Source organism: Podarcis raffonei, chromosome 5, assembly GCF_027172205.1.
Source record: "Podarcis raffonei isolate rPodRaf1 chromosome 5, rPodRaf1.pri, whole genome shotgun sequence".
NCBI lineage: Eukaryota > Metazoa > Chordata > Lepidosauria > Squamata > Lacertidae > Podarcis > Podarcis raffonei.
The window spans coordinates 25,772,072-25,799,519 of record NC_070606.1 but is presented as its reverse complement, the minus strand read 5'-3'; the positions used below and the strand labels follow the sequence as shown (position 1 = coordinate 25,799,519).

Here is a 27,448-nt window from a genome sequence, read left to right as displayed (position 1 = left end):
CCAGTTGCAAAAAACTTTGTACTTCTCAAATGCTTGGGACTTCTCAGCTATTGCATAAGTCCAACAATATCTACTATACTGGTCTATCAGAGTAAGCCAGTACTTAGAACCTCCTAATGATGGTGGGAGTGGCCCAACTAAATCACAATGTACACGCTCAAATGGCTCAGTTACTTTCCTATCTGAGCATCTACCCTTGCGTGCAACCTTAATCTTATTCTTGCAACAGGATAGACATTGCATAAAGAATTTACATGGTTTTAAGTTGAGGCCATCAACAATATTCTTTGTCTTAATTACATCAGCAAAATTCAGGTGTCCCAGAATTCTGTGTGCCTCATGGACACACCCGGAATGAGGCCTTACATTCCTCAACCCCTGGCTTGACTGTGCTGCTCTGCAATTTATAGGCGATTGGGAGTAGGTGCGAAAATACAGTCTATATAAACCATCAGATTCCCGGGCATATAATAGACATTTGTTCCCATCGAAAAACTCACACATTGACTTTAAGAAACGCACAGTTATGCCTTGACGAGCAGAACACCTTACTGATAATAAATTGTCCACTGACGGGCAGTAAATGCAGTTCGCTATCGTAATGTTTAAAGAGTCAAGTTTAACAGTACCCCTGCCAAGCGACTGCAAGACTTGTGAATTGGCTAAATGTACATTACCAATTTCCTCTTCGAAAGAAATAAACAAGCTTCGATCATTGCAAACGTGCTGAGATGCTCCTGAGTCGATAATAAAAGACTTCCACTTGGCATCTTTAATTCTTTTACGATCTGTTGTCCGAGCATGAAAAGCTCGTGGCTCGTTTCTGTCTTTATGGTGCGATGTTGGCTGCTGAGATGACAACCGTGACTGACGAACAGAAACAGGCTTGGGAGTACTTTGCTTTCTTTTGGATCTGCAGTCCTTTGCAAAATGTCCTTGCTTATTGCAGAACCAACAACGCTTGGCAGCTTTAAATACAGTTGTATCACCACCAGCTTGCATGTGGCGTTCCTCATTACTTCTGGAAATAGGAGTGCTTATGGCACAAGCCTCCCTTCTATCCAACTCGCCCATTAATCTTGCCGTTACCCCTTCCACAGTTAATTGTGCTGGTGGAACGGCAGATATCTGGCTAGCTATACCATCGAAATCCTCATTAAGGGAACAAAGAATGATAAAAACATACTGAATATCAGGTATGTCCATGTCCCTTCGAATTAATTCGCCGCGTATTGCCTCCAGACGTCTCAAGTGTGCTGCCAAATCACCACCAGGCTGCAACTTCGTCTGGTACAACTGCTTGAAAAACGTCAATGCAGATGCTGACTCTTTTCTAACATGCACTGCTGCAAGACTGTCCCACATTTCTTTGGCAGTTTTCTTATTTCTTATATAGACTACTTGCTGGTCGCTGACTGCCAAATTAATTATCGCCCTGGCTTTTACATCTCCTTTCGACCAAGCATTAGTCACAGGGTCAGGAGGGTCATCAGTTACATAGGTCCATACTTCTCTAGAGGTCAAAAGCGCCTCCACCCGAAAAGACCATAAACTATAGTTCTCATCTGTTAGCTGTGGGAAGACCAGAGCCTTCTCAGCTTCAAGAACCCGGTCAACCATTCTGGAACTCTTCCAGACCCACAGAACTACGCTAACAGGAGAAGGAGTTTTCAAACCTTTCTCAGAGTCCAAAAATATGCAGTCATCCACTCAGCAGCTGGGCCCATAACCAAAGATGTTGGGTGTTTGCAGTTTAGTAGCGCAGAGAGCTTGCTGGGGAGACCATGCATTAAAAAATAAAGGACTCAAAAATAACTTAAACTAGGTTTTAATAAGAAAAACAAAAACTCCTTTTACACTAAGTACATTAACAACCAAACCAGACCCAACCACCAACCCATCCCCCAGGGTAATGGGAGAGCTAGGTGCTGCTCCTTATATACTACACCCAAATGCTGACACACCTTAATCAAATACAACTCAGCAGCACCTGCTATGCTTCACAGCTGTAAAGCTGGGTCTCGTTATCTTACTCTGGCCCTTGCTCTGGCCCCTTAAAGACATACACATTGGGTGCAACAATGATGAACCTTTACATTTAAAGAAACCATTCAACAGTCCTTTGTGCTACGAAAGAACAGGTGATGGACAAAACTTGGGACAGATTCAGATCTTCAATTACCAAGAAGTCTGGTTCTCTGGAAAAAGCACATAGAAACATCATTTAGTTGCTACCGTGCAGAAAATACTGAGATCCTCCCCGACAGTTTTGGAAGAAGGAACAAAAGAGGAAATATCAACAGCTCAGCAATTTTGATTTTTGCAGCTAAAAGTTTTCGAACAATTACCATACGCAGCAGAAGTCTGAGCCTCTTTGTGATTTAAAAAACTAGAACCTACAGAGCATGTTCTTAAAATCTTTGCTAAGTCTGCTACTTGGTACCCCAGCAGCTCACATAAGGACAGGTTAGCTTAATGCCTTTTGATTTATGTATTTTGTTAGCCGTCTTTATGCATTATTCCAAGTTGCTCCAAATGGAGGATAATGGGCTTCCAGAAATGTTTTATGGAGCAGGCAAAGTCTGGTAGTCAGCACAGTTGGCTGAAACAGTATGAAAACAAAATGTTGAAGCATGGTATACGCTTTTGGGACTTGGAAGCTGATCAGACTCCAAGATTTATCAGAAATAAGTGAGGATGTGTTCAGATGAGATATGGATTTGATACAGGAGTCACCATTTTCACCATATATGATTCGGGTTGTCACAGGCTGTGGAATCTTGTTCTCACGATTTACATAACTTGAGTCCAACACCGTGCCACTATTTGCATGGGTGTGTCAGGGGGAGATATTGACTCCAGCCCACTCCAGTCCCTTCCACTCTTTCAGAATGGCATGTGGGGTGGGAGACAAGAGTCACCACTATGAGCAGGTAGACCTTCTGCTCATACAAGTAGAAGTTTAGAGCCAAACCAGGATTTGGAAGGGTGATTCACCTGTGCTATATACCGTATATACTCGAGTATAAGCTGACTTTTCCAGCACATTTTTTATGCTGAAAAAGCCCCCTTCGGCTTATACTCGAGTGAGAGTCCTTTCGGGCTGCTCCTTCCTCTTCCTCCACCTTTGCTGCTGTCGGCAGAGGAGGAACGAGCAGCCCAAATCAGCCCTTTCGGGCTGCTTGTTCTTCCTCCGCCACTGCCGCCACCAGCCTCTGCCTCTCAGCAGCACCCCAGGTAGGCAGGGGGACGGAGGGGCTGGGGGAGAGAGAGAAGCCCCCTCTGCCGTGTGCGCATGTGTGCACACACACACACACTCCGGGCTATCAGGAGGTTTGTGGTGTGGTGAACCGGCTTATACTCGAGTCAATAAGTTTTCCCAGTTTTTTGTGCTAAAATTAGGTGCCTCGGCTTATATTCGGGTCAGCTTATACTCGAGTATATATGGTAGGTAATAAAGGATTGGTCCCATTATTTATTGTTTCCCTCCACGTATATCAAAGGAATACATACTTATGGCTGACTAATTATCCCAAAGTGTCAATTCAAATGATTTATCTAAAATGTTTCTGACCCCGCCCCAATCTCTCTCTCTGGCAATCAATTTTTGTTGCTTAGTGAGTAGCCGGATTTGAGATGGTTGCATGGAATTTCATCCAACCATGTTAAATGAGTCAGACATTTTAATGCTGTCTGATGGGGTTTTCGTGTTATTTTGGTTGATTTTATTAAGTGTATCTTTTCATTATGTAACCACTTGGTTTATTATGTAACCAGGCAGAGGGCCTTTTCAGTAGTTGCACCCGCCCTGTGGAACGCCCTCCCAGCAGATGTCAAACAGATAAACAGCTATGTGAAGGCAGCTCTGTTCAGATAAACAGATAAACAGCTATCTGAAGGCAGCTCTGTTCAGGGAAGTTTTTATTGGTTGATGTTGTACAGTGGTACCTCGGGTTACGCATTTTCAGGTCACGGACCGTGGGAAACCCAGAAGTAACGGAAAGGGTTACTTCCAGGTTTTGCAGCTCGCGCAGAAGTGCTAAATTGTGCTTTGCACATGTGCAGAAGCACCAAATCACGTCACGTCCGCAACCCGAGCTTCCACTGTATTATGTTTTTACTATTTTTGGTTGGGAGCCACCCAGAGTGGCTGGGGCAACCCAGTCAGATGGGCAGCGTATAAATTAATTTAGTTATTGTTGTTGTTGTTATTATTATTTAACTGGCCAGTGAAGAACATACAATTGTGTGTGTGTGTGTGATGTTTTAATGGCAAAAGATTATGTCTCCAAGATTCCCTATAGCACTCTTTATGGTGGTTATTAATGTGGTGTTGCGATAGCCATCCTGGTTGTGCTGTACAATAAACCGATGCCTAGCTAAAATCATTTTTTAAACTGGGCCAGACTGAGGACTCAGCTGTAGCTGGCACTCGGCACTTGAAAAGCTTTTATTGATTAAGGTTAGTATACACTCCACCCCACCCAAAATCTCTGACAGGGGACTTAACACAGAGGCATCAGGAACTGTGCTGGGTATCCTGTAAGATTCTTGTTGGCTTTCAGTTTGTTTGATTTAATCAAGAAACAGAAGTTAATGAAGTGATAGTGGGAAGGCAAGCAGCTGCAGCATTGGGGCTTGAGGTTTAAATATAAATTACATAAGGTTTGCCCAGCAGCACTACTGCAAGGATTCTGGAAGCTCCTGGGCCTATATTTTGTGTGACACACAAGCTAGTAATTCTCTCACACCATTCCCAACCTCCTCAGATACCTTACAGGGGCGCCACCTCACCCTTAGGATTGTGGGTGCCCACTGATGCTGTTAGTTTCTGTTTGCCACTGAGTAGTGTTCTTGGAGTCATAGGACTCTGTTTACATTCCTGGGATTCCATACTGTTGGAAGTCTCACGGAGGCAGGAGACGGATGTGATGTTTACTAGTTTCCTGTTCCTTTGTTTCAGTTGCTCTCTGCTTTCATAGAGAGAGGATGTATATTTCTTTGCTGTCTGTGTAGTAAGAAATAAAGCATAGCAATGTAGCCATAAATCTCATCACTTCCACGTGTTTTGGATTCTCTGCTGAATGGAATGTGCCTGAGGCCTCATCAAAGGCTCAGGTCGTTAATTATTCTTCGGGGGCAATTCCGGAGGAAAATGAGCTTTTTCAGCTTGGCCGAGCGGAGATCCCAACAGATGCAACGCGGACGTGCGACGTCACACACACACTATGTTCAGGCGTGTGCATGTGATGTCAAGCGTTCGCACTGTGGTGGAAATGGTGACTCCTCTTCTTCCTCCTATCTGCAGCCAGTGAGGCACCCTTTTCCATGGGAAGAGGCTTGGACTTGGAGACAGAGAGACTCTTTGGGTGTGGAGGCCCCAGCAAATGCCCTCTGTGTAGATTATAGGTATAATGAATAAATAAAGGACCAAACATACAAAGGGCACTAAGCTGATGATCGCTGCCTTATAACCAGGCCAAAGTTTGCTTTTCTGCCCCCTTTCAAACACAATTTTTGCTTAATCGTTCCATGAAATGACATGATTACTATTCTACTATAGCTGCTTTTTTTCGCCATTTGCCATTTTGTACATTACCTTTCGCCCTCTCACCCCTCCCCAGATGAACCGCAGGGGATGTATAATTTCACCTTTTGTACACTGGTTTGCTGCTGTTATTATTTTTCAGCTCTCACATATTCAAAATAAGTGTGCTGGATATCCATCTCCACAGAGTTCATTACACTCTTTAAAAGATCAACGTGTATTTTTCAGAATAAACTGAATTATGATCTTACATTTGAAGGCAATTAACATTGTCATTTCCTGGTTCCTGAGTGTTAAGTAAATTGTTCTGTCTAATAACACTGCAGTTCTGAATTTAAACTAACCCAGATAATATCCCTCTTCTCTGAAAGTGTATTTATAGTGCATGCTAATACAGATGATGATGCCTTTGAGATGTGTCCCTCTGCATCGGAATTTTATAAAGGGTTTTATTAATAGGCTTAGGGGATCCAGTGAGGAGCCAGTCAAATCTATGTGTCCAGAGGCTAGTTCTTTAACGATGGAAGCAGCAGTCATGCCACTCCAGTAATGTTAACGTCAAAAAGGTGGGAGGCAACTGATAGTGTAGGTTACTTCCCACACCAACGTGTTCCATTCCCAATGACAACACTGGCACGGGGCGTTGTCTGTTTCTCTCTCTTTCTAACATTACTTGAGTGACATGGGCGGAGGGCCAAGGGAAGACATAAGCAACAACGATGCCATTTCTGTAATGTGAAAACTGATTCGGTATTGCTATCAAAATGACTCTACACCAGGGTTTCCCACACTCAGACTACAACTCCCATCATCCTATGCTGGGCCTGGGGGTGATCCGAGAAACACGGTCCAGGACCGGTCCAGAATCCGAAGGTTCCGCTAGGAGTCAGTCCGACAGAGCCAAGGCAGGACACGAGGCAGGAAACCAGGCAAAGGCAAGGGCAAGGACAGGATCTCAGGCAGGATCTGGCATACAGCAATGTTGCTCCCACAACCTGGGGTGGGGTCCAATAGCCTTTTATCTTTGTTGGGGTAACAGACGGTCCTGATCCCCCGGCGACTCACCTCCCTGTTTCGCCCGGAGGTGAGCACTCCTCCTGCGAGTACTCAGGTCTCTCCTTCTCTCAGACCTTAGTCTCTGCAGCTCGGGAGACGTTGGTGGGTTACTAGACCCAGGGGCCACCTCAGCCTCCCCTGACCGAACCAGTAGTGGAGCAGCTGTAAGTGATGGCCCAGCTGAAGGCAACGAGGTAATCCCCGCATCTGGAGCCAGGGCAGGCTCAGGCCCCTGACTTGGCCCAGCTGGTGTTTGTTGCAGGGGAACCTGTGCAGACTGGGACTCTTCAGGATCAGGCCCCAGACTTGGTTCAGATGACGCCTGAGGCAAAGGATCCGGTGCAGACTGAGACTCCTCTGGTTCCAAGTCCAAGCCCGAGTCCCGGGCTATCACACATCCCTAGCTAGTAGGACCAGCGGTCAGAGATGATGGGAATGGTAGCCCAAAGACCCAAGTTTGGGAAACTCTGCTGTATACAGTTCTTGCCCCACTCATTAAGTTAGGGTAGTGACCTCCTTTTTCAGGAGAAAAGAGTGGTCTTGTTTTACCTCGGACCTATCCCCTGTGAAGTTGTAGGTGGGCCAACCCAGGAAATACAAACTAGAGAACTGCAAGGCATAGAATCTTAGAATTGTAGAGTTGGAAGGAGCGCTGTGGGTCATCTAGTCCAATGTAATCTTGGGCAAATGTGAAAGCAACCAATAACCAGTGAAGTGCAGTGAGAAAGGGGTCTCTTCATTGCTAACAGCAAACAAACTTGAACCAGAAGCTCTGTTGGTGTAAAGAAAAGTGCTTCCTTGTTGATGCAGTGGCTCTCCCTATATTTTCCCTCATTTGGTCATAGTTGGGTAGAATTGCCTCAGGTAGACAGCTCACTGGTCCTGATATCCCCATGTGGACATGGCCTTGGTCCTTTGGGCATCTGAGGTAGAAACTGAATCCACACTTCCTACCACCACTGGCAGCAGATCTCCAGGGTTTCAGTCAGTCCTCCCTGGACTGAACCTGGGACCTTTTGCATGCAAAGAATGGACTCCCCCATTGAGCTACAGTCCCCACTCCCAAATGTGATTTCTTCTTCACATTTCTACCCAGCCTTCCTTCAAGAAACCAATACATTGTACATAGTGTCTTCACAACAACCTTCTGAGATAACAGGCTGAAAGACATTGAGTGTCCGAAATTCATGTTGTGACTACACATTCAAACTCAGGTCTCTCTGGTTCATGTCTAATATTTTAACAACTATACCACATTTCCTTCAGCAATATTCAGAGCTGAAGGACTGTGCTCTACAATGAGAGGGAGGAAATTTCTCATATATATGTCGGGAGTTTATAACTCAGTCTTTGCTTGTATGTTTCCAGTCAATCACAAAAAAGGTACATACTGGAATCAATTTATCTGTAACATTTTCACTGAGATTTTGCCTAATTCAATTACATTTTTAATGTTATGTGAGCATAGCTAAATAAAAATACTAACAGGAATGAGAAAATCCACATTTAAATTAAGTAACCTAATTACGCAGAGTGCTGTTGCAGTTACAAGTAACTGGGAATAAAAACAAAATGCATAATACCATTTGCACAATGGCTTCTGGATCAAATTTGTTCAATTAGAAGTCAGAAGAATTTTTTTAAAAAAAGAAAACTGACAGCATAACAAAACTCAACACGGAACGAGGGCGTGGGGAGAAGGGTTCTTTTTCCATTTCCAGACAGCTACAAATGCATTAAAGAAAAAACCGAGGCAAAAGCTTACGGTAAAGCTATGAGAATGTGTCAGAAATAAAGGTTTAAAATCATGTTGTTGCCCTGATTAGTATTCCACCCAAGACCTATATATAAGTGTGTAGGAAGAAAACAAAAGAAGGCTACAGTTAAATGATCTAGGGGAATCCACTGAAACTAACCAAGTGTAGGCTAGGGATGGGGAAGTGATTCAGTTTTCTTTGCATTTTTAGCATGAACCTACCTAATTTGCACATCCCAGAACAATATGCAAACTGAAACACAGGAGCCCTTCAAAATTCACACAAATTTTATGATGCAGTTCCCCAACCCCCCAAAAAAGGTGTCGATGAATGCATATACAGTCGTACCTCAGAAGTCGAACACCTTGCCAGTTGAACGTTTTGGCTCCCAAACATCGCAAATCCAGAAGTGATTGTTCCGGTTTGCGAACATTCTTTGGAACCCAAATGTCTGCCACGGCTTCTGATGGGCTGCAGGAGCTTCCTGCAGCCAATCGGAAGCTGCACCTTGGTTCCCGAATGTCTTGGAAGTCGAACAGACTTCTGAAATGGATTCCATTCGACTTCCAAGGTATCACTGTACTAGCAGAAAGTATGCATAAAAATGTTTATATTAGTTTATATATGTCAGTATGTCAGGCACATCCAACTCCCAAGAGAAGAAGAAGAAGAAGAAGAAGAAGAAGAAGAGGAGGAGGAGGAGAAGGAGGAGGAGGAGGAGGAGGAGGAGGAGGAGGAGGAGGAGGACGAGGAGTTTGGATTTGATATCCCGCTTTATCACTACCCGAAGGAGTCTCAAAGCGGCTAACATTCTCCTTTCCCTTCCTCACCCACAACAAACACTCTGTGAATTGAGTGGGGCTGAGAGACTTCAAAGAAGTGTGACTAGCCCAAGGTCACCCAGCAGCTGCATTTGGAGGAGTGGAGACGCGAACCCGGTTCCCCAGATTACGAGTCTACCGCTCTTAACCACTACACCACACTGGTAGAATGTCATCTACTCACAGTATAAAAATACTGTGATCAACCCATGGGGGGGGGAGGCAAAGTTGTTGAACGTTTTTAAGGTAGATCATGATCAACCTGTTGGACATGCCTGATATATGTGATGCTGAGGGAAACTGCTTGCAAACGTGTAGCTAATAGGCAAATTTGCTAAGAAAAATGTGTACATTAGAAGAATTGTGCAGTAAAATGTTGACAATTTTTCATTTTTAATATATTTTTATATTGCAAATTTATGTGGACATGTGGCAAACTGATGCTTGGAAAAGTGAGAAAAGCTGTCTTTCCCTATTGTGGACCTAATTGAGTGCCTAGACAGAAGACCACTGGTACTCCTATGTAGCTAACATGCTCTGTGCTTTCTAAAAGGAAGAGAGGGTTAGAAAAACAAATGAATATCTGAGGTGTGCTGACATTAAGCATACCAGCTCCCAGCAAAACATCCTGTACTAGTAGCACAGACATAACGCCTACCTCTGCAATGTGACATGGGAGATCAATAGCTGATCTTGAGGTGATATAGTAAATATGAGTAATATGATTGTGCACCAAACCTCTGGATTCCACTACCTAGTTTACCATATTCCATCATATACTTCCTATTTTGCACTACACTGAAACTCCTGTGTGAACTTCTGCAAAGATCCAATATCTCATATTCTAGACAAATAATTAAGGAACTACTGGCAGATGGCAAGTTTTTAGTAGTTACTAGGCAACAGGGACCAAGGTCTACAAATCCAGAGAAACAGTCATATTTTAACTTCACATAATTTCACATTCCCATTTGCAACACACATTTAAAACTCCATTGTTTTATCTCAACATTCCACACAGCCTCACCTATCAGTTTTCATCCGGAAGTTTGTTTCCCTGGGTTTTGGAAAGTTTGATCAGAATTGAATTTGCACTGTTGCAGGAAAGCATTTACATAGAAATGCTGTACCGTATACTAAGGTGGTCCATTCCTGTATCAGTGTATTAACTTGAATATTGTATTGTACGAAAACAGTATACCAAGTGATCCAAGTTGCAGTCCAAAGATGGCATAATGCAAGTCAAGCTTTGTCGTGTAATATATCTTCGTGCCACAAGTAGAGGTGTGTGTGTGTGTGTGTGTGTGTGTGTGTGTGTATAACACCAGACTGCTCCTAAACAAAGCTTGGCATGTATGATGCTTGAAGAATAATTTATCAGAGGAAAATGAAGAAATACAATTTGATGACCAATGGGACTGTGTGCTTCCTTGAAATATAAAATTTTCCAATATTTATCTAACTGATCTAACCACATATTAACTCAATACACGGATGTCTTGATGCCCAGAGAGCCTTATCATCCTTCAACCTGCCTAACATTTTACAAACATCCACAGCACAATCCTATAATATGCATCTACTCAGATGTAACTCTCTTACTCCCAGGTTAGCTGGTACAGAACGGAAACCTTACAAAGAAATATCATGATATCCCTGTTCCTCTCAAACATCTTTAAAATAAAGACATATTTTATACTTTCTATCAACCTTAATATTTTCTCTCTTCTTGTCTGCCTCTTCCCTCAGCCATTTCTTACTTCACCGATGACTGATTTTTCCTATAGAAATGGGGATTAATTCAATAGAGTGGTTTGGCATGATTATTCAACATAGAAAAATAATCTACTCTCCAAACATTTCTGTTGCAATCAGTAGGGACTAAGGCCACAATCTTATGCTCATTTCCTAAGAACTTCATTGAATTCAGTTGGATTCACTTCTGAATATAAAGCATTCAAAGGACTGGATATCTATGCCCCACTGAAATTAATGGAACAGAAGTAAATCAGAACTGGAACATGTTCTACTATTTTATGAGGCATTCTCATATCAATTTTTTTTTTTTTTTTTTGCAAAATTGGATCCAGTGCCTAATATGAAATGGTGGCTTTCATATTTCCCTTCACTTTAAGTTGGTATAGGGCCATAATGCCTACAAAACTAATTTTAATTCACAAACTTGCCATTTAAATGCATCTTTGCATTTCCTAAAAATGGATCCATTTTGGTTTTAAAAGGTTCTCTGCCCCTCCACCCCACTCTTAATTATACTGAAGCTTTGCCACAGAGTAGAACAAAAGCATAATGTTGGCAAAATTAGGCACTTTGTTATCTGTTTACTATATATAAAACATGTTTCTCTCAGCTCTAAATGCTCTCTTCATCTGCTTATTCAATAGTTCCTTCACAATGCGGTAAAATGCAAACACAAATACACGCAGTTCATTATTTCCAAACAAAGTGTTTGTGCAGATTTTTAAAAAAATAAAAATGCAGTTTATATTTTTAGCAGAATTCAATGATTATAAGTTTGAGTTTTAACTGTACTGTATTTTAATTGTATGTGAAATGTTCCCCCCGCCCACACTTAAATAAGAATACAAGTATTTTAAATGAAATAAATACACAAAAATAAACCAAAACAATTGTCAGTTGCTTGTCCAAGGTCACCACACCACAAACAAAATTAAAAAATTAAGTAAGGGTGTATGTTAGCTATTTTAGTTAGTGCAAAACAAAAACAAATCATCTTTATCAGAGGGCCTCAGATAGGCTTCCAGGGACAGCAGTAGGGTATCCACTATTGCTGCTACAAACAGACTTCTTTGAGCCCAACCGCAAGCATGTATGTGGCCTTAAGAATATATGTTGTGCCCCTTTCTGTTGTGATTTGTTCACTACACTCCCCAACAACAGCAACCAGGTTTTCTGCAGCGTGCAAAACTTAGAACCCCCTTTTCAGATATGTTTCCAAAGTATCAGTGCTCTAGAAATTACATGTCATGAGTAATGCAAGACTTGTTGTCATTCAGAAAACAGCAGAAGGTGCCAAGGGGGCTTTTCACACCCAGTTCCTATACCGTAATGCTGGTCCTGAATGGGGTAACTGTGCCCTTGAAGGACGAGGTGCAGCCTGGGAGTCATTTTGGACTCACAGCTGTCCATGGAGGCGCAAGTCAATTCTGTGTCCAAGGCATCTGTTTACCAGCTCCATCTGGTGCCCCTGAAGGACGAGGTGCAGCCTGGGAGTCATTTTGGACTCACAGCTGTCCATGGAGGCGCAAGTCAATTCTGTGTCCAAGGCATCTGTTTACCAGCTCCATCTGGTACGCAGGCTGAGACCCTACCTGCCTGCGGACTGTCTCGCCAGAGTGGTGCATGTTCTAGTTATCTCCCGCTTGGACTACTGCAATGCACTCTATGTGGGGCTACCTTTGAAGATGACGCGGAAACTGCAACTAATCCAGAACGCGGCAGCTAGACTGGTGACAGGGAGCGGCCGCCGAGACCACATAACTTGAAAGACCTACATTGGCTCCCAGTACGTTTCTAAGCACAATTCAAAGTGTTGGTGCTGACCTTTAAAGCCCTAAATGGCCTCGGTCCAGTAGACCTGAAGGAGCTTCTCCACCCCCATTGTTCTGCACAGACACTGAGGTCCAGTGCCAAGGGCCTTCTGGTGGTTCCCTCGCTGCAAGAAGCCAAGTTACAGGGAACCAGGCAGGGGGCCTTCTTGGTAGTGGCGCCTGCCCTGTGGAACGCCCTCCCACCAGATGTCAAAGACAAACTACCAGACTTTTAGAAGACATCTGTTTAGGGAAGCTTTTAATGTTTAACAGACGGTTATATTTTAATATTTTGTTGAAAGCCACCCAGAGTGGCTGGGGAAACCCAGCCAGATGGGCAGGGTATAAATAAGTTGTTGTTGTTGTTGTTGTTGTTGTTCATCCTAAATCAGATTAATAAAATGCCTAGTTAAGTGTTGATTGTTAAGAAACATCACCTCTTCATTGGCAGCCATATCTTTTTCTCTCCCAGTTGCTCATTGTAGCAGAAACATCTACAGGGCGACCTTTCTCATCCACTTGACCCCACATTTGCAAATATCACAAGTCCAAAATTGACTGACTATGTCTTCCAAAGCAAAATTATGCTACTAGAGTATACTTTCAAAACATATGGCCTAAGATGGGTGAGTCAGATATCAGCTTCCAACACCATCTTTCTAAGGGGCGCATCTACCATGGAGAAGAAACTGCAAATAAGGGGCTCAAATCTCCTTATGAGAGCAGGTTCATGATAGCGTGCATGTGGTTTTTATTCCCAGCCCCACTTCACTATTTGCTTTCCACCTTCCAGGCCTTGAGTGCTTTGATCCTGATGAGGACATCTGTCTTCTTTCCATGCCTAACTTTCAGAGTGAGCTCTGGGATTCTACCTTTGTCTGGCTTTGACATCTGTTTGACATGTATCTCACACACATCCAGCCCCGTGCCCAGATCTTTCCTAAGCTTGTACTTGCATATGGTAAGGTCCATTTCACACATGGGCACAGTGATGTACCTCAACTAAAAGTGAATGGTGCAACCATGTGGGAGGAGTCAATCACTTGCCTCTTTCTCACCCATCAGTCACAATGATTGGTTGCATCAATCATAAGAGGGAAGCAGTTCCCCTGCTCTGCTTTTGGGGAGCCAGCAAATACGCTAATTTGCCTTACAGACTGCATTCCTGATCTGGATTGGGGGAACTCTGTATCTGCTATTCACATTGAAAGAGAACCTCCCTTTTGTGCTAATGGAAGCTTTTCTTCCAGCATGGAGGAGAGGGGCAGGTTAAAGTCTCATGGGTTCTGATTTGGATTTCTCCCTCTCTGTGCTCACTACTCACTTTTTTAAAGCCACAAGCTAAAATTGCTCATTATTACATGAACACCATCTCATTTAGTTTGGACATCAGGTCAGAAGTTTCTGCTCTCCAAACACTTCAGCATGGCAGCAGAGATCAAGTCTGAAGTTTCACACCAGAAATAAATTCTTCATGTGGACTGTACCTATGACACAGAGGAAATGCTAATCCTATCATGTGAGGAATAGGTTGCAATGATATCTAGTCCAGAAAGGAGAAGTAGGGGAAATGCTGTAAAGAAATAAATTACACATGTGGCAATACGGAAAATTAATTTTTAAAGCAAGCAACACGGAGACTTGAAAAGAAGCAGATCACAGAGGACTGGTTTAGGAACTCTTGTTGTGTACTGCCTTGCATACAGTATATGAACCCTGCCAATCAGTGTCAACAGTTTATTAATATTTTACTGAAAAATTGTGAGATGAATCAAACTTCAGCTGTCTTGATAAGGTGTTGCTAAGCAACTTGCAGTCTGGCTGAAAATTAGTTTTCACAGCAACCTTTCACTCAAAAGAAAGAAAGCAAGCAAGAAAAAACTGTGTCCATTCAACACGTTTTCCCCGTTGGTTACACAAAAAACCCAAAGTACCATACCAAAACATGTCTTTGGTCTATTTTCTTCAGCGGAAAGAGAGGATACAGAACATTCAAAGAAATGGAGACTCAGGGGATGTTTCTGAAATGATTCATTGCACTTACCGTAATCGCTGTCATAGAACACTATAAATTTCTGCCATCGCAATTCGGTGACTAGCTTCAGCATAACATCATTGAGGCGAACAGGCGGCCTGGCTGCTAGCGTGTATTCGTCCTCCTCAAGGCTAGGATTTAGGTGGCAAGCTGTCCGTGGGGACCCTCCTGTGTTGCGCTGTACGAAGAGGTGGGGGATGTGCATGGCATCTGTCAAAGACTGCAGGGCGTTGGCAGAAGCACATCCGGTGGAGGTGACTAAGGCTAATATCCCCAGGGTCATCAGGTCACAGGCTAAGGAGAAAAAGAAACAGGTAGATGAAAATCTAAAAAGCTGGGAATCTGCGGAGTTGGCGAAAATGACTAATAAGATTAGACATCAAAAAGTAACAGTTCAAAGAGGAGTGGAATAAATTTGTTTTATATATACGGAATAATTGTAGAAGTTTAAAAACTGTAGCAGGATTAACTTATATCTTGTGATGTGGGTGGAGGGTAAATAAGAATCTGTAGGAGTAGGTGTGAAATGTGTGAAAGCCGAAGCAGGGAAGGAAGTCTGAGCGCGACAAAGCACAGTGTAAATAAGAAAACACTAAGATACTGGATGCAAGAGTTTAAGTGGACTTTGTTTTTGGAAATTTGACTTACGTTCTTCTTTGAGTTTGCTTTTGAAAACTTAACAAAAAGTATTTTAAAAAAAGAAAGAAGAGAAAATCTAGAAATCTGTGGCCAAGTCATGTCTACTGAAAAAGTGAACCTGCTGAGGCACAGAGGTTTTTCAGCCAGAATTCACAGGAACTTAGTTCCATCACTTCTCAGGTGGACACCATTGCCATTATAAAAGAACAAGGAAGGCATTCATGGTGAGTTCTGGCATCTTTTTTCTAGAAAAATAGCACTGCATAGAGGGCACATGCTGCTTTTCAGAAGTGAAATTAATATTGGCAAATACTAGACATCTGACCATTTCTCTTCACCAACTTTGAATGTGATATTTTGAATGCACTGTTTAGTTTTACATTCTGAATATGTACACTCTGCCTCAAAAGTCGGGTGCTTTAGGTTTGTTTAAATGTTTTGGCAAATATCACACATGAAATCTGATTTCCTATCAGCTGTCAGTCGACAGCTGCATATAAACTATCAAACACTGTCAGATACTAAATACAACTGTTTTGTAGCCATGTTATTATCACTTATAAAATGCCATTACATATCATTTATTAAATACTACCATGACATCAACTATTGGCAAATATCATATAATGAAATCAGTTATCAAGGAATATCATATACAAATCTAAAAATATTCAATAACCAACCAGCAAATTTGCAGATAAAATTTGGCCTCAACCGCCTTAGAGTATTATTTTTTTTGAAGCAAATTCATTTCACTTGTAATGTTCTGTTGTTAAACTTAAGCCAATCTATTCAGCAGACTATTTAAAAGACCTATGCAATTTGTTTTCCGAACTTTGTATGAAACAACAGTGGCTGATCTAGGGTGGGCTGGATTTACCAGCAAGCAAACTAGAAATGTGCCCAAGTTTCAAGAGGTCTCAAAATATCTAGAGAATAAATGGTTGTATACAACATAGTCAGGGCCATATTTACCCGGAGGGTGCAAGGGGTGCGGGGCACCTGAGCACCGAATTCTGGGGGGCATCAAATGTATACCTACTGTATACCGGTCCCTTTCGATCGGTGGCAGTGAAAAGCAATGGAACGCAAGTCCCTGCCCCCCTCCTCTATTACTCCTTAGCGCCAAATATTCCTGATGAGTCAGGAAACAAAAGTAGTTTTTTCCTCTGCGTCATTTTTACACATAAGTGATTACTTCCACCCCAAATAAAGCTCAATAACTTTGAGTTCGCTCCCCTAAAAAAAGGTCAAAAACTTTGGCTTCCCCCCTCCCCAAAAAAGCTCAATAAATGTTAATTTGGGGGAGGGCTAAACTAAATTTGGGGGCGCTGGGCGGATCTTTGCACCCCAGCGGTGTATATGCTAAAGACGGCCCTGAACATAGTGCTAAGTTAAAGACACTTAGTGTTATATTTATTCTGCTGGTGAAATATTTTACATCAACGAAACAAGATTGTACAAGAGAATGCACAAGTAGGTTGCTGATAACTTTGTTGCACAATGATTTCACAATCTGTTGACGAGGGAGACCAAGGTTCTCAAATCCCTGCTCAGCTCTGAATCTCAACGGGTGGCCTTGGGCCAGTCACTGAGACTCTGTCTTATCTACTTCACATAATTATTGTGAGGATTATGGGCCACCAATACTGCAGGGCCTCCTTGGAGGAATAGCAGGGCAAAAATGTAATATACCGTAAATATATACATTTGTAATATACAGTACAGAAGAAGCCCTTGATGGTGGATTGGATTTTTGTGATTATCTCCTGGAAGCTGCTATTTTATTTCCCCCAAATGTGACACTGTAACGTTCTGAGACACTCTGGAGGAGTGGAGATAGAAGCCAACAGAAAATGGTCTCCATTGGCTGGCAGCTGCCATTTTCTCAGAATGCCCTGGAATGACACAAGCAGTGTACACAGAGGGAGACTAACATGACAAAATAAATGATAGAATTTCTATGGCTGGAGACAACCACCAAGAGGACCTCCACTGCTGCCAGAGAAAGTTATCCCCCCTCCCAGACACTTATGAATGAGTGATGAAAGGGACAATGGAAGTGAATCCTAATTGGAACCGATCAATTCAATGTTTTGCTCATTATAAAATGTATGCACACCCCAGTATTAAGAGGCTGTGCTGGGCTTTGCATTCCTTTAAAAAGGAATGTCCTCCAAGCATGTCTAGAATGCAGCATGGAGAACTCAATCTTGAGCATTAAACAACAACACCATGTATGACACTTAAAAATCTGAAAAAGAAGAACACTTTTGAAGGCCTAAGATTGACTGTTGAACAAATTCTGAATGTTTCGGTAGCTTGTTAAACTGAATCAGTTATTACTTCCTTCAGAACAAAGGCAGCATGAATGTGTGGGGGTTTTTTGTTCTTAATGCAAAAAGAATCATGTATTTTCAGTTTCAATCTCCACCCCCCTTTTTTTCAGATTTCAGAGAAAGATCAAAAAGGTACTTCTAAAGAAGAGTATGCATGCCCTGAATGACGATGCTTCAGTACTGCCCAAAAAATATTGGTCAAGGTGTGATAAATCCCTTCACAATTTCTCTTTTACAGAAGGAAAACAAGGTTAGTTTTATTTACTTAGCAAATTGAAATAATATAATGTTTAATTTGAGGGAAATGTTTTCAAATCGTGATAGTTCACACTTTATCACTACATCTTCAGATTTTGAATGCAATGTCCTGGCTATAGCTGAGTGTATTTCTTTCCTATAACTGTGAGGAGTACCTTACTCCGGAGGGAGCCAATATAGTACCATCCAGATGACTGGGACTAAAACTCCTATAAGTGCCAGCCAGCCTTAGTCAATGGTTTGAATGATGGGAGTTGTAGTCCAGCAAGATCTTGAAAACACCACATCGACTACAACTGCCTTACTGATATATGGTACCAAATTTATTACTAAGCCTGACCATCCACGAGGTCAGTTTGTGTGGGAAAATGTTTCTCAAGCTCACAGAATACTCTCTGGAAAACAGAGCATGAAGTAGTTGGGCATCTCTGCTGTGAAATGTTAGAACTGTATTGAGTACTTTGGGAAACAACTCTGAGGGAACAGGAGTAAATGACCTGATATCCCAAACAAGTGAACCTTAGTTAAGGAAAGCATATCCTGCAGCTTTAGGGTCTGGTGCACATTTGTGGCACCAATTTGCTAGAAAACCTGCCTATATTCAACAAAACATTTGTTGTTCTGAAGTTCTAGGATGTCTGAGACCACATATTTGGGGCCATCTGATAACTATGGAATCATTTTATGATCTTGGATTTTAACTGTTTTTCCTTTCTTTTCCATCGTTCAGTTCTTGCATCCAGCCCCAGCACCAACACTCACCCTCTGCTTCCTATTTCTGGCTATCGGACCAATGGGACAGTTTACTACTGTTGAAGCACAATTCTTCACAACTTAGAAAGAGCAAGAAACCATGGAGAGCCACCAGTTTTCAAAAAGAATCCACTGAGCGCCACTGAATAACCCATGCTCCAGATTCAGCCCATTAGTAATTAAATAAATAAAATCTACATTTAGCAAAGCTACATAAGAGTATTTCAACAACAAAAATGGAAAAAAGAAGATATTGACTTTAGATCAATAGTAGATAAGGAAACCCAATGGCTCCTTTTGGAAGGTTAGAACACGATAAAGCTGTGCAGTACAGGGAGAGATCGCATGCTTGCAAAATTATTTCCTTCTTGACCCTTCCCATAAATTTATGCCAGCTGCATTATCTAAATTTACTCCTTGTTAATTATAGGGATATGATTTTCCTCTTCTTTTCCTCCAAAGGAGGTGACCTGATTTAGCTACAAGAAAACACTTCACTTTCAAATGGGAGGCCTAGGTTTGGGAACAGATTTGATTTCCCAGGCTCTCTGCCAGAGAAAGCTTAGCGTATCACACAGGTAATTTATTGAGTCTCAGTTGGAGAGGGAAGATGGGAGGATAAAAGAGAAAAGTATAGCAAGGCTGAGACCAAAAAAGGAAGGGGGGGGACCCACAAATCACTAGGAGGGATCACCTGGCACTGGTGTCATCTCAGATTAACAGCAAAGGCAAAAGCTGCAGGGTAGCAAACCTTTCCCAAAGAACCATGAGAATTGCCAAGATATTGCTATCCAAAGAGTAGGTCAGAGCAAAAATAGGATGGAAGCAGATGTAAGTTCAGCATAAGGTGTGAAGAATGGTTTTATGTTTTGGGGTTTGTTTGGTGCAAATCTGACAGATTTAGCTTTGAATGCCTACTGAATCAAATTACTTCTCCATTCATGATGGAGGAAGTGGTAGAAGCTAACCAGACAGACAGCGCTCACCTTCAAAACACCAACAGTATTGCTGATTTCCTAAGCCAGCTGCAGAATGTCAGTATGGTTTCTTTTTGTGGCCCAAATTTAAACTGCTTTTTGTTCCCTTCCTCTGCCACACACAAGTGCAGCCAGAACACTGATTCAAACTCTTGCCCTGACTGCTAGTTACGTCCAGAAGATTCCAGTAGCTTATAGCCACCAGCCAAAGTCCATTAAGCAAGCAAGCAAGCAAGCTAGACAAAGCCCAGGACGATGGTTTCTTCCTTGCTTGACAGAGCACAATAGCATCATCATAACAATATCAAGTAACACTGGAAGGTGGCTGCTTTAAAGGGCTATTTTATTCCATCATATCTTCCTGCTCTCAAACAGTATAAAAAGAGAAGAGACAAATGCAAGATATAAGCAAAAGGGAATGTCCCATTTTTATTTTACCAACGGCAGCTTCCTTTGTGTGCCACATAGCACTTGGAGAGATTTGTGTTGTGTGAGAGAAAATAGTTAACTCCTTTCCTCTACAACACCGTAAAAATCAGGACCCCTTGGACTACTATTTATTTAAAGTCTTAAAAATAAGCACGGATAAAGAAACTACATTTTTAACTTAATGCATAGTTTGGCGCTACCTTTATAGGGCATGTTGTTTAAGGCTTACGAACTTTCAAAAGGACACATGTAATAGGAAATTGTGAGATTTACAATGTTGTAGTTGCAATCCAGTCTGTGCCTTCATTTTATACACATTTGGGATATAATACGTTTCCTGAAAAACCCTAATAAAGGTGCTAATAATGAAAAGTGTATAGAACACTCTGAAAATGCATGCCTTCTTGCAATTCAGTTTTGAAAACTTCTGATAGCAGTTATTTGAACCGTACTGAAAATTTTGCTCCCTCCTGAAATCCCTTCGCACCTCCCCTCCCTCTCAAAGAAATGGCACCTCTGACTTTTTTGTTCTTGAAGCTAAAACTCCTAAAGCAGTTTAGCTAAGCAGCAAACAAACATAATAGGAAATGGAAGGGACATTTGGCAACATTTGTAAGGATTCCATTTCACAGCGGCAGATACTTGGCAGAAGACTCAACTGCCTGTGTGCTATTCTACCACAGCAAGTAAGGTTTGCAAGAGCTATACAAGGAATTCAAAAATCCTGGAACGTTAACAGGGCTTAGTGAAATATTTAGCCTTCCTAGGGTGGCGCTGTGGTCTAAACCACTGAGCCTAGGGCTTGCCGATCGGAAGGTCGGCGGTTCGAATCCCTGCGACGGGGTGAGCTCCTGTTGTTCGGCCCCAGCTCCTGCCCGCCTAGCAGTTCAAAAGCACACCAGTGCAAATAGATAAATAGGTACCACTCCAGCGGGAAGGTAAAGAGCATTTCCGTGCACTGCTCTGGTTCGCCAGAAGCAGCATAGTCATGCTGGCCACATGACCTGGAAGCTGTCTGTGGACAAACGCCAGCTCCCTAGGCCTATCGAGCAAGATGAGTGCCACAACCCCAGAGTCATCTGCAACTGGACCTTATGGTCAGGGGTACCTTTCCCTTTACCTAGGTTTGTAAAAAGTGTGTTAATCATATGGATAGTGGAGTGAAATAGATTAAAAGATTAAAATTAAGATTACCACTCCTGTATCCTAACACAAAATAATGAGTATTGAGGTCAACTTAATATCATCAATGAGAAAGAGAGAGAGAGAGAGAGAGAGAGATCAGTTAGTTAGAACATGCTGCTGATAATGCCAAGGTTGCAAGTTCGATCCTCGTATGGGATAACTGCATATTCCTGCATTGCAGGGGGTTGGACTAGATGATCCTCAGGGTCCCTCCCAACTCTACAATTCTACAATTCTATGAAAACCTCAAAGATAGATAGACAGATAACCTTTACATGTAGAAGGACCCAGTGTATATTCTTTTCCCTCTCTGAATAAAATATGCACACATACAGTGCAAATGTCATTTCATTTGGGTGTATTAAAATAGCTTAGCCTCATTACAAAGTTGTTTTCACAAAAACAAAACAAAACTTCAGATCCTGCAAGCTTGCCCATCCAGGGTGGAAACACCTGATATTTCTGGTCTAAAAGTGTGCACTGGAAGTTGGCATTTCACTGCTCATAAAAGAGGCTTCAGACCACCACCACCCGAGACATTTGCATGATTGTGGAGCCCTGGCTTCTGTTGATGCTTTGTTCCAAGCAGACTGGCTGAAGACTTTTACATCATAAAGGTTATCTTCATAAACCAGAAACAGACCAGGAAATGTATTTTTCTGTGCCTTTGCAAATGAAAGTTTCAATTCCAGAAAAGTTGTATGGATAAAAACTAAATCACTGGAACCTATGCCTTCTCTAGTTTATGTTGGCTATGATAAAAAGTGTAGCTGTAATACAGGGCATAATTATATTTTTTCATTTCTGTATCCTATGCACACTTCCCTGGGAGTAAGCCCTGTTGGACACAGTAGGACTTACGCTTCAGTGAACATGCATAAGATTCTTTTTCTTGCTTTTAAGTGTAAATATATTTACTTGGAAGTACATCCCACTGAAATTAATGGGCCTTCCTTTCAAGTAGGGTGGCCACCTATGTATTCCCTCAAAAAGAGGAAATCAATCACCAAAAATATGGCACACATTTGCATCATATTTACATATGCAAATTTGGAAATCATTACTGTAATTTACATAGGAGTAGAATACATCTTGCCATAGCGGGGGAGAATGACTAAAGGATCTGTAGTGTGTTCAGGTACTAATTGTTGAAGGCAAAGAGTCCTCTATTTGAAGGATCCTCTGGTTCATGCCTGGTTGAAAGATTACGAACTATAAGGAGCGATCACGGACCTTGTAGTTGCCCTTGAACAGTTAGTACCTGGACACACCTGTGAGCAGGCACACAGACCAAAGCCCCTGCCGACTTCTTATAGTTCTTAATCTTTAAAGAAGACTTGGACCAGAGAACACTTCAAACAGAGGACTCTCCTCTATAAAGTAGGATATTTGCTCACCTTACTTTCAAGTGAACATGGCTAGGATCAAGTTGCAGGTTTCTTTGGAATCATTAAGGGGATTGTTCTCCATGCTTGGATTAGGCCTTAAATCTTCTAAATGATGCAGGCAAATATTCAACCAACTCATTCCAGTGAACTAAAGCAGTTTACACATACCCTAAAAAATATCCAAGTATAAAGAGATGCAGCCCAATGACATCCTCCACTGAGAACTAAGGCTTCCTACCATGGGGAAACACACCCCTTAATTTCCCTGGGCTCTGATTTTTGACAGAATGGCATCCAGGAATTGGCATTAAAAATGATGCGTGTTCAAATATCCTTTTTATTATACGACATGGGGCTGCACCTCTGTTTGCGCTACTCACCAACCCCCTTGCATTCCCCCACCCATATTACCCCTTTCCTCTTCCCACCCCAAGAAATTACTAAACTCATTTTCACCTTCCCAACCACTTTGGCTCATGCAAATCCAGGATTGTGATACCACATACAGATCCTCCAATGGGGGCTGCATGATGACAGCTTTACATTTGTACGTTCATCGGAAGATAAGATTCTTATAAGTTTCCATTAAAAATACAAAACAATGCTTGACAGCCCCATTGCTATGAATGACTCAAGTGTTCACCAGAGTTCCTGTTTTGATTGGTTTTCTAAGCTGAGCCCATTAAAGTAATGGTGATTTCTTTAAGTGCCCTGATTAGCCAAGAGATCAAAATGCATCAAGTCAAAAGGCCAACCAGTTGTATGTTTAATTAAGGCTTAAGAACTTTCAAAAGGACACATCCAAAGCAATTCCCTCTCTTTGCCTCAGCTAATGACCTGAATTGTTAAAAAGAAGAAAAAGGAGATGTATATGAGGCTGCTTGACAGGAGTGACAGAAAGGGAACAAGAGGATGCTACTGCATCTGAAAATCTCTGCCATGCCAACAAAGAGAGTGAACATGAAGTAAGATTGCATATTCATGTGGGGTAGACTTAAATGGAAGGGGGGAAACAAAAGAAAGTCGTATAGAAGGATTCCTGGCCCTCACTCAATGACCTACTCTTTCATGGTGGTATCAAAGTAGTTAGGATCCTTCCACAATTGACAGAAATGTCATATTTCATACACATGTAGGCCAAGACACTCGGATAACTAAAAGAAAAATGTCAGCAAGTCATATCCAGCACATCTAACACACAAAATGTACAATGCAAAGTCGACTACGCATACTGTCAGGAATACTGCCAGCACTATGGCCCATAAATCCATCACATGAGACGCGAAGGGGGGGTGTCCTCTTTTGCATGCTTCAGTCAGTCTGAAAGTGGGGGATGCAAGTGGAATTAAGGTGGTCGTCAGGAACGTAACCCTGGCATGTATGAGACAAGCCACATGTGAAAATGAAAAGATGTGGCCATTCCTGTATGCAGTTGAATATTCTAATAATCCTAAAAGGCTGAGGGGGATTGGTATGGCAGGAATGCAGAATGAAGCCGTACACAATGACCGGCTATTTTGTGCCCAGGAAAGCCTAACCATTTTCATGCCACTCCCAGCCCCGCCCTCCCCGAAAATCACTAACTTCAATTTTCAGAAACAGATGTTTTAGAGATATGATAAAAGTCATCAAAATAGAAATAAAAGTAAATATTATCTCCTCCTGAACCCTGAAAGAAGCAATCTGAACAATAAAGTTTGTCCATCACCATGTGATAGTTTTTCCCATTTAAATGGAGCAGCAGCATTCCAAATAAGTAATAGGCCCCTGGGTCTAACCACCATTTTAGTTTCCCACAATGCCCCAAACAATACTAAGTTGGAACATTCTGAGAAATTAAGATGATGATGCTTGGAGTGAAGGTCAGGGGGTGGAAATAAAGAAAGGCAGGTCAGGTATAAATCAGGCATAAGTGGTGCTGGGACCCTGGCATCTCCCGAAGGATGCCAGACTCTGAAGCAGGCCCAGAAACCATTTTTTAAAATGTCTTTTGTTTCAGATTAGTCTTGCATATCTGAGAAATGTTCTGCTTTGTACCCTTTCAGAAGCTGAAGTTAAACCTCTCACATTCTTTCTGGTATCTGCTCCTGGAACACAGATCACTGTTACTCAATATGACTCAGGAGTAAAACTGTGAAAGAAAGAGGGGGTTTCTTCCCCCCCACACACTAACTATGAACCAAAAGCTGTGAAGCATCTCCTCATGGCAATTTTGTCACATAATTCTCCAGTGTGTCCTTATAGGTCAATCACGGAAATGGCCAGACTGATTTAATGGCCCACAGAACAATTCAAAAGTATCATGTAAGCCCGCAAACATAACATTCCACAGACAGCTTAGCATGTCATTAGTGCTTCTTGATTAAAGCAAATGATCTTTCTTAGTTTTAGGAAACAATTATACAAACCCAGCAGAAAATGCATTATGCTTTCCCATATAGAATGAACAAAGAGAATTTAATCTTAAAGTTGTTTCACACATGCATGCCCACCCATCATTTAAATGTCTGCAAAATCAAGTGTGAAGAACAGAACCTTGCAAATCATACTACTACCAGAGACAGATATTATATATTTGCCTCACATTCACCTCAGATGCAATGTCTTTCCACTCACTCAGCTGCTAGTCATTATGAGTTGTTTCCAATAAGCATGCTCATAACCTGATGACCATAGCATTCAGAGATTATCTATCTGCCTGTGTGAACGGGCCACCATTGATCAATTTTTGCACCATCCAAACACAAAATATTTTCAACACAGCCAAACTACACATTCTGTTGCTAGTCATCAAGTCTACACTAACCCAACATAAAGATATTCAGCAATGTACATGCATTGTAGCAAGGCATAAACACATCAGTTATCTATCCAACTTTGCACCCCTGCCCCCCTAAAACACCAACTAACTTGTTCATAGGCTTTCTTTCTTCCCAGTAAAGATGCATTTGGATATACAGTGGTACCTCGGGTTACAGACACTTCAGGTTACAGACACTTCAGGTTACAGACTCCGCTAACCCGGAAGTAGTACCTCAGGTTAAGAACTTTGCTTCAGGATGAGAACAGAAATCGTGCTCTGGCAGCGCGGCGGCAGCTGGAGGCCCCATTAGCTAGAGTGGTGCTTCAGTTAAGAACAGTTTCAGGTTAAGAACAGACCTCCGGAATGAATTAAGTTCTTAACCCGAGGTACCACTGTACCTTGTAATGTCTTATACTATCATAATCTCCTGAAAACAGGGAGGGCCACCACCACCAAATACACACAAGAAATATGGTGCTCTCCAGAAGTTGTTGGAGTACAACTCCCATCATCCCTAGACTTTGGCCATGGTGGCAGAAGCTGATGAAAGTTGGGAGTCCTGCGACTGAGTCCAGCCACATTGGCCACCCTGAGCTGTTTACATGTGAGAGCTATATGGAGCCTGTCTTCAGAGGCATTACACCTCTGAATCCTAAATGCTGGAGACATGCGATGCTGTCTGCATGTGCTGCTAGTAAGTTTCCCAGATGCCTCTGGCAGCCAAATGTTGGGAAGGCTGTTCTTTTTGGTTTTTGTTTAATGCAGGAGTTTGGCTCAGAGTCTCACTCTGGGGACCCAAAAAGCACTTAAAACAGTCTGACCTGTCCTTGACATTGCAGATGTTTGGCCATGTCCTGCAAGTGTGTTCCTCCAACGATCTCAGGAGGACCCTGTAGGCTTCCCCAAGAAGGAATGGGGCTCACCTGCTTCTGTTTTGAGAGAAACGTGGCAAGCAAAGAAAAGATGAAAATGAGAAATGCTGCCTCTAAATTAAAGGCAGAGGAAGGAAATCTAAATGGCTGTTCCACTGGTTTTTATACAGGCGAATAGAATCAGTCAGAATACTTAGTAGTAAACTAGGGAAAGAGAATAAGATTTGGAAAATGAGGCCTCAAGCTTTCATTTCATTTACTGGACTTTATTAATAAATAGCTGCCTTCCTATTCTAGCATTCTAAATTCTGAATGCATTCTCTCACCAAAGAAGTACAGAGATGTGTTACAGGAGGCAGCAGTACAGTTTCCGTACAACGTAGCGATGCCATCAAGTGGTCAACAGACGCACTGGTCGGTTTTCCCTCAACATAATGCTAATACGCATTCAGCAAAGTCTATAATACTGACTAGAGAATTAGAAAGTATCATAGCTTAGAAGTAGAGTGTTTGTTCATTAAATGGAAACTAAAGTACAATTTTAAAAAATCTGTTCCGTATTTGCCAGAACACCCAGAGGTGGAAGTTATTACTCTGAGACAGGATTTGTGTCTCTACCCTATGCTTAATACAAATAGGACTGGCACTGAAATTTTGTGCAATGGAGTGTTCCTTTTCAGGGTTCCAGCTAGCCAGTTATGTCACCTTCTGAGATATTCCATTCCACCCAAGTCTCCTTGCTCACTCATCCAACATCCATTACCTGCTAAGTACATTCATTCCTCATTGAGCTGCTTTGGTTTTCTCCCACATTTAGGGTTCTTTTCTTTCATAGCATTTTTAATGTACTTCTGCAAAACTTGGAGTTCCTCCAAGACCATGAGCACCTATTTTACGCATGAATGACATTGTTTTGACTCACTCAAAGAATCCACGCTCAGAGAATGAGTCCACTCTCTGCATATAGGATTGTGTACGCAACAAACCTATTAATGGATTTCCTGTGATAAATACACACA

At 42.0% G+C, this 27,448-nt stretch overlaps 1 protein-coding gene across 4 annotated transcripts in view; it reads right to left on the bottom strand.

Annotated features, from left to right (window-relative positions):
* The window catches only part of GRID1 (glutamate ionotropic receptor delta type subunit 1), a 709,085-nt gene that overhangs the window by 400,361 nt on the left and 281,276 nt on the right, over positions 1-27,448 (bottom strand). For all 4 annotated transcript variants that reach the window (XM_053388290.1, XM_053388291.1, XM_053388292.1 and 1 more), the window contains exon 3: positions 14,796-15,080. In XM_053388290.1, the coding sequence (XP_053244265.1) occupies positions 14,796-15,080 (285 nt within the window). The remainder of the gene's footprint in view (positions 1-14,795; positions 15,081-27,448) is intronic.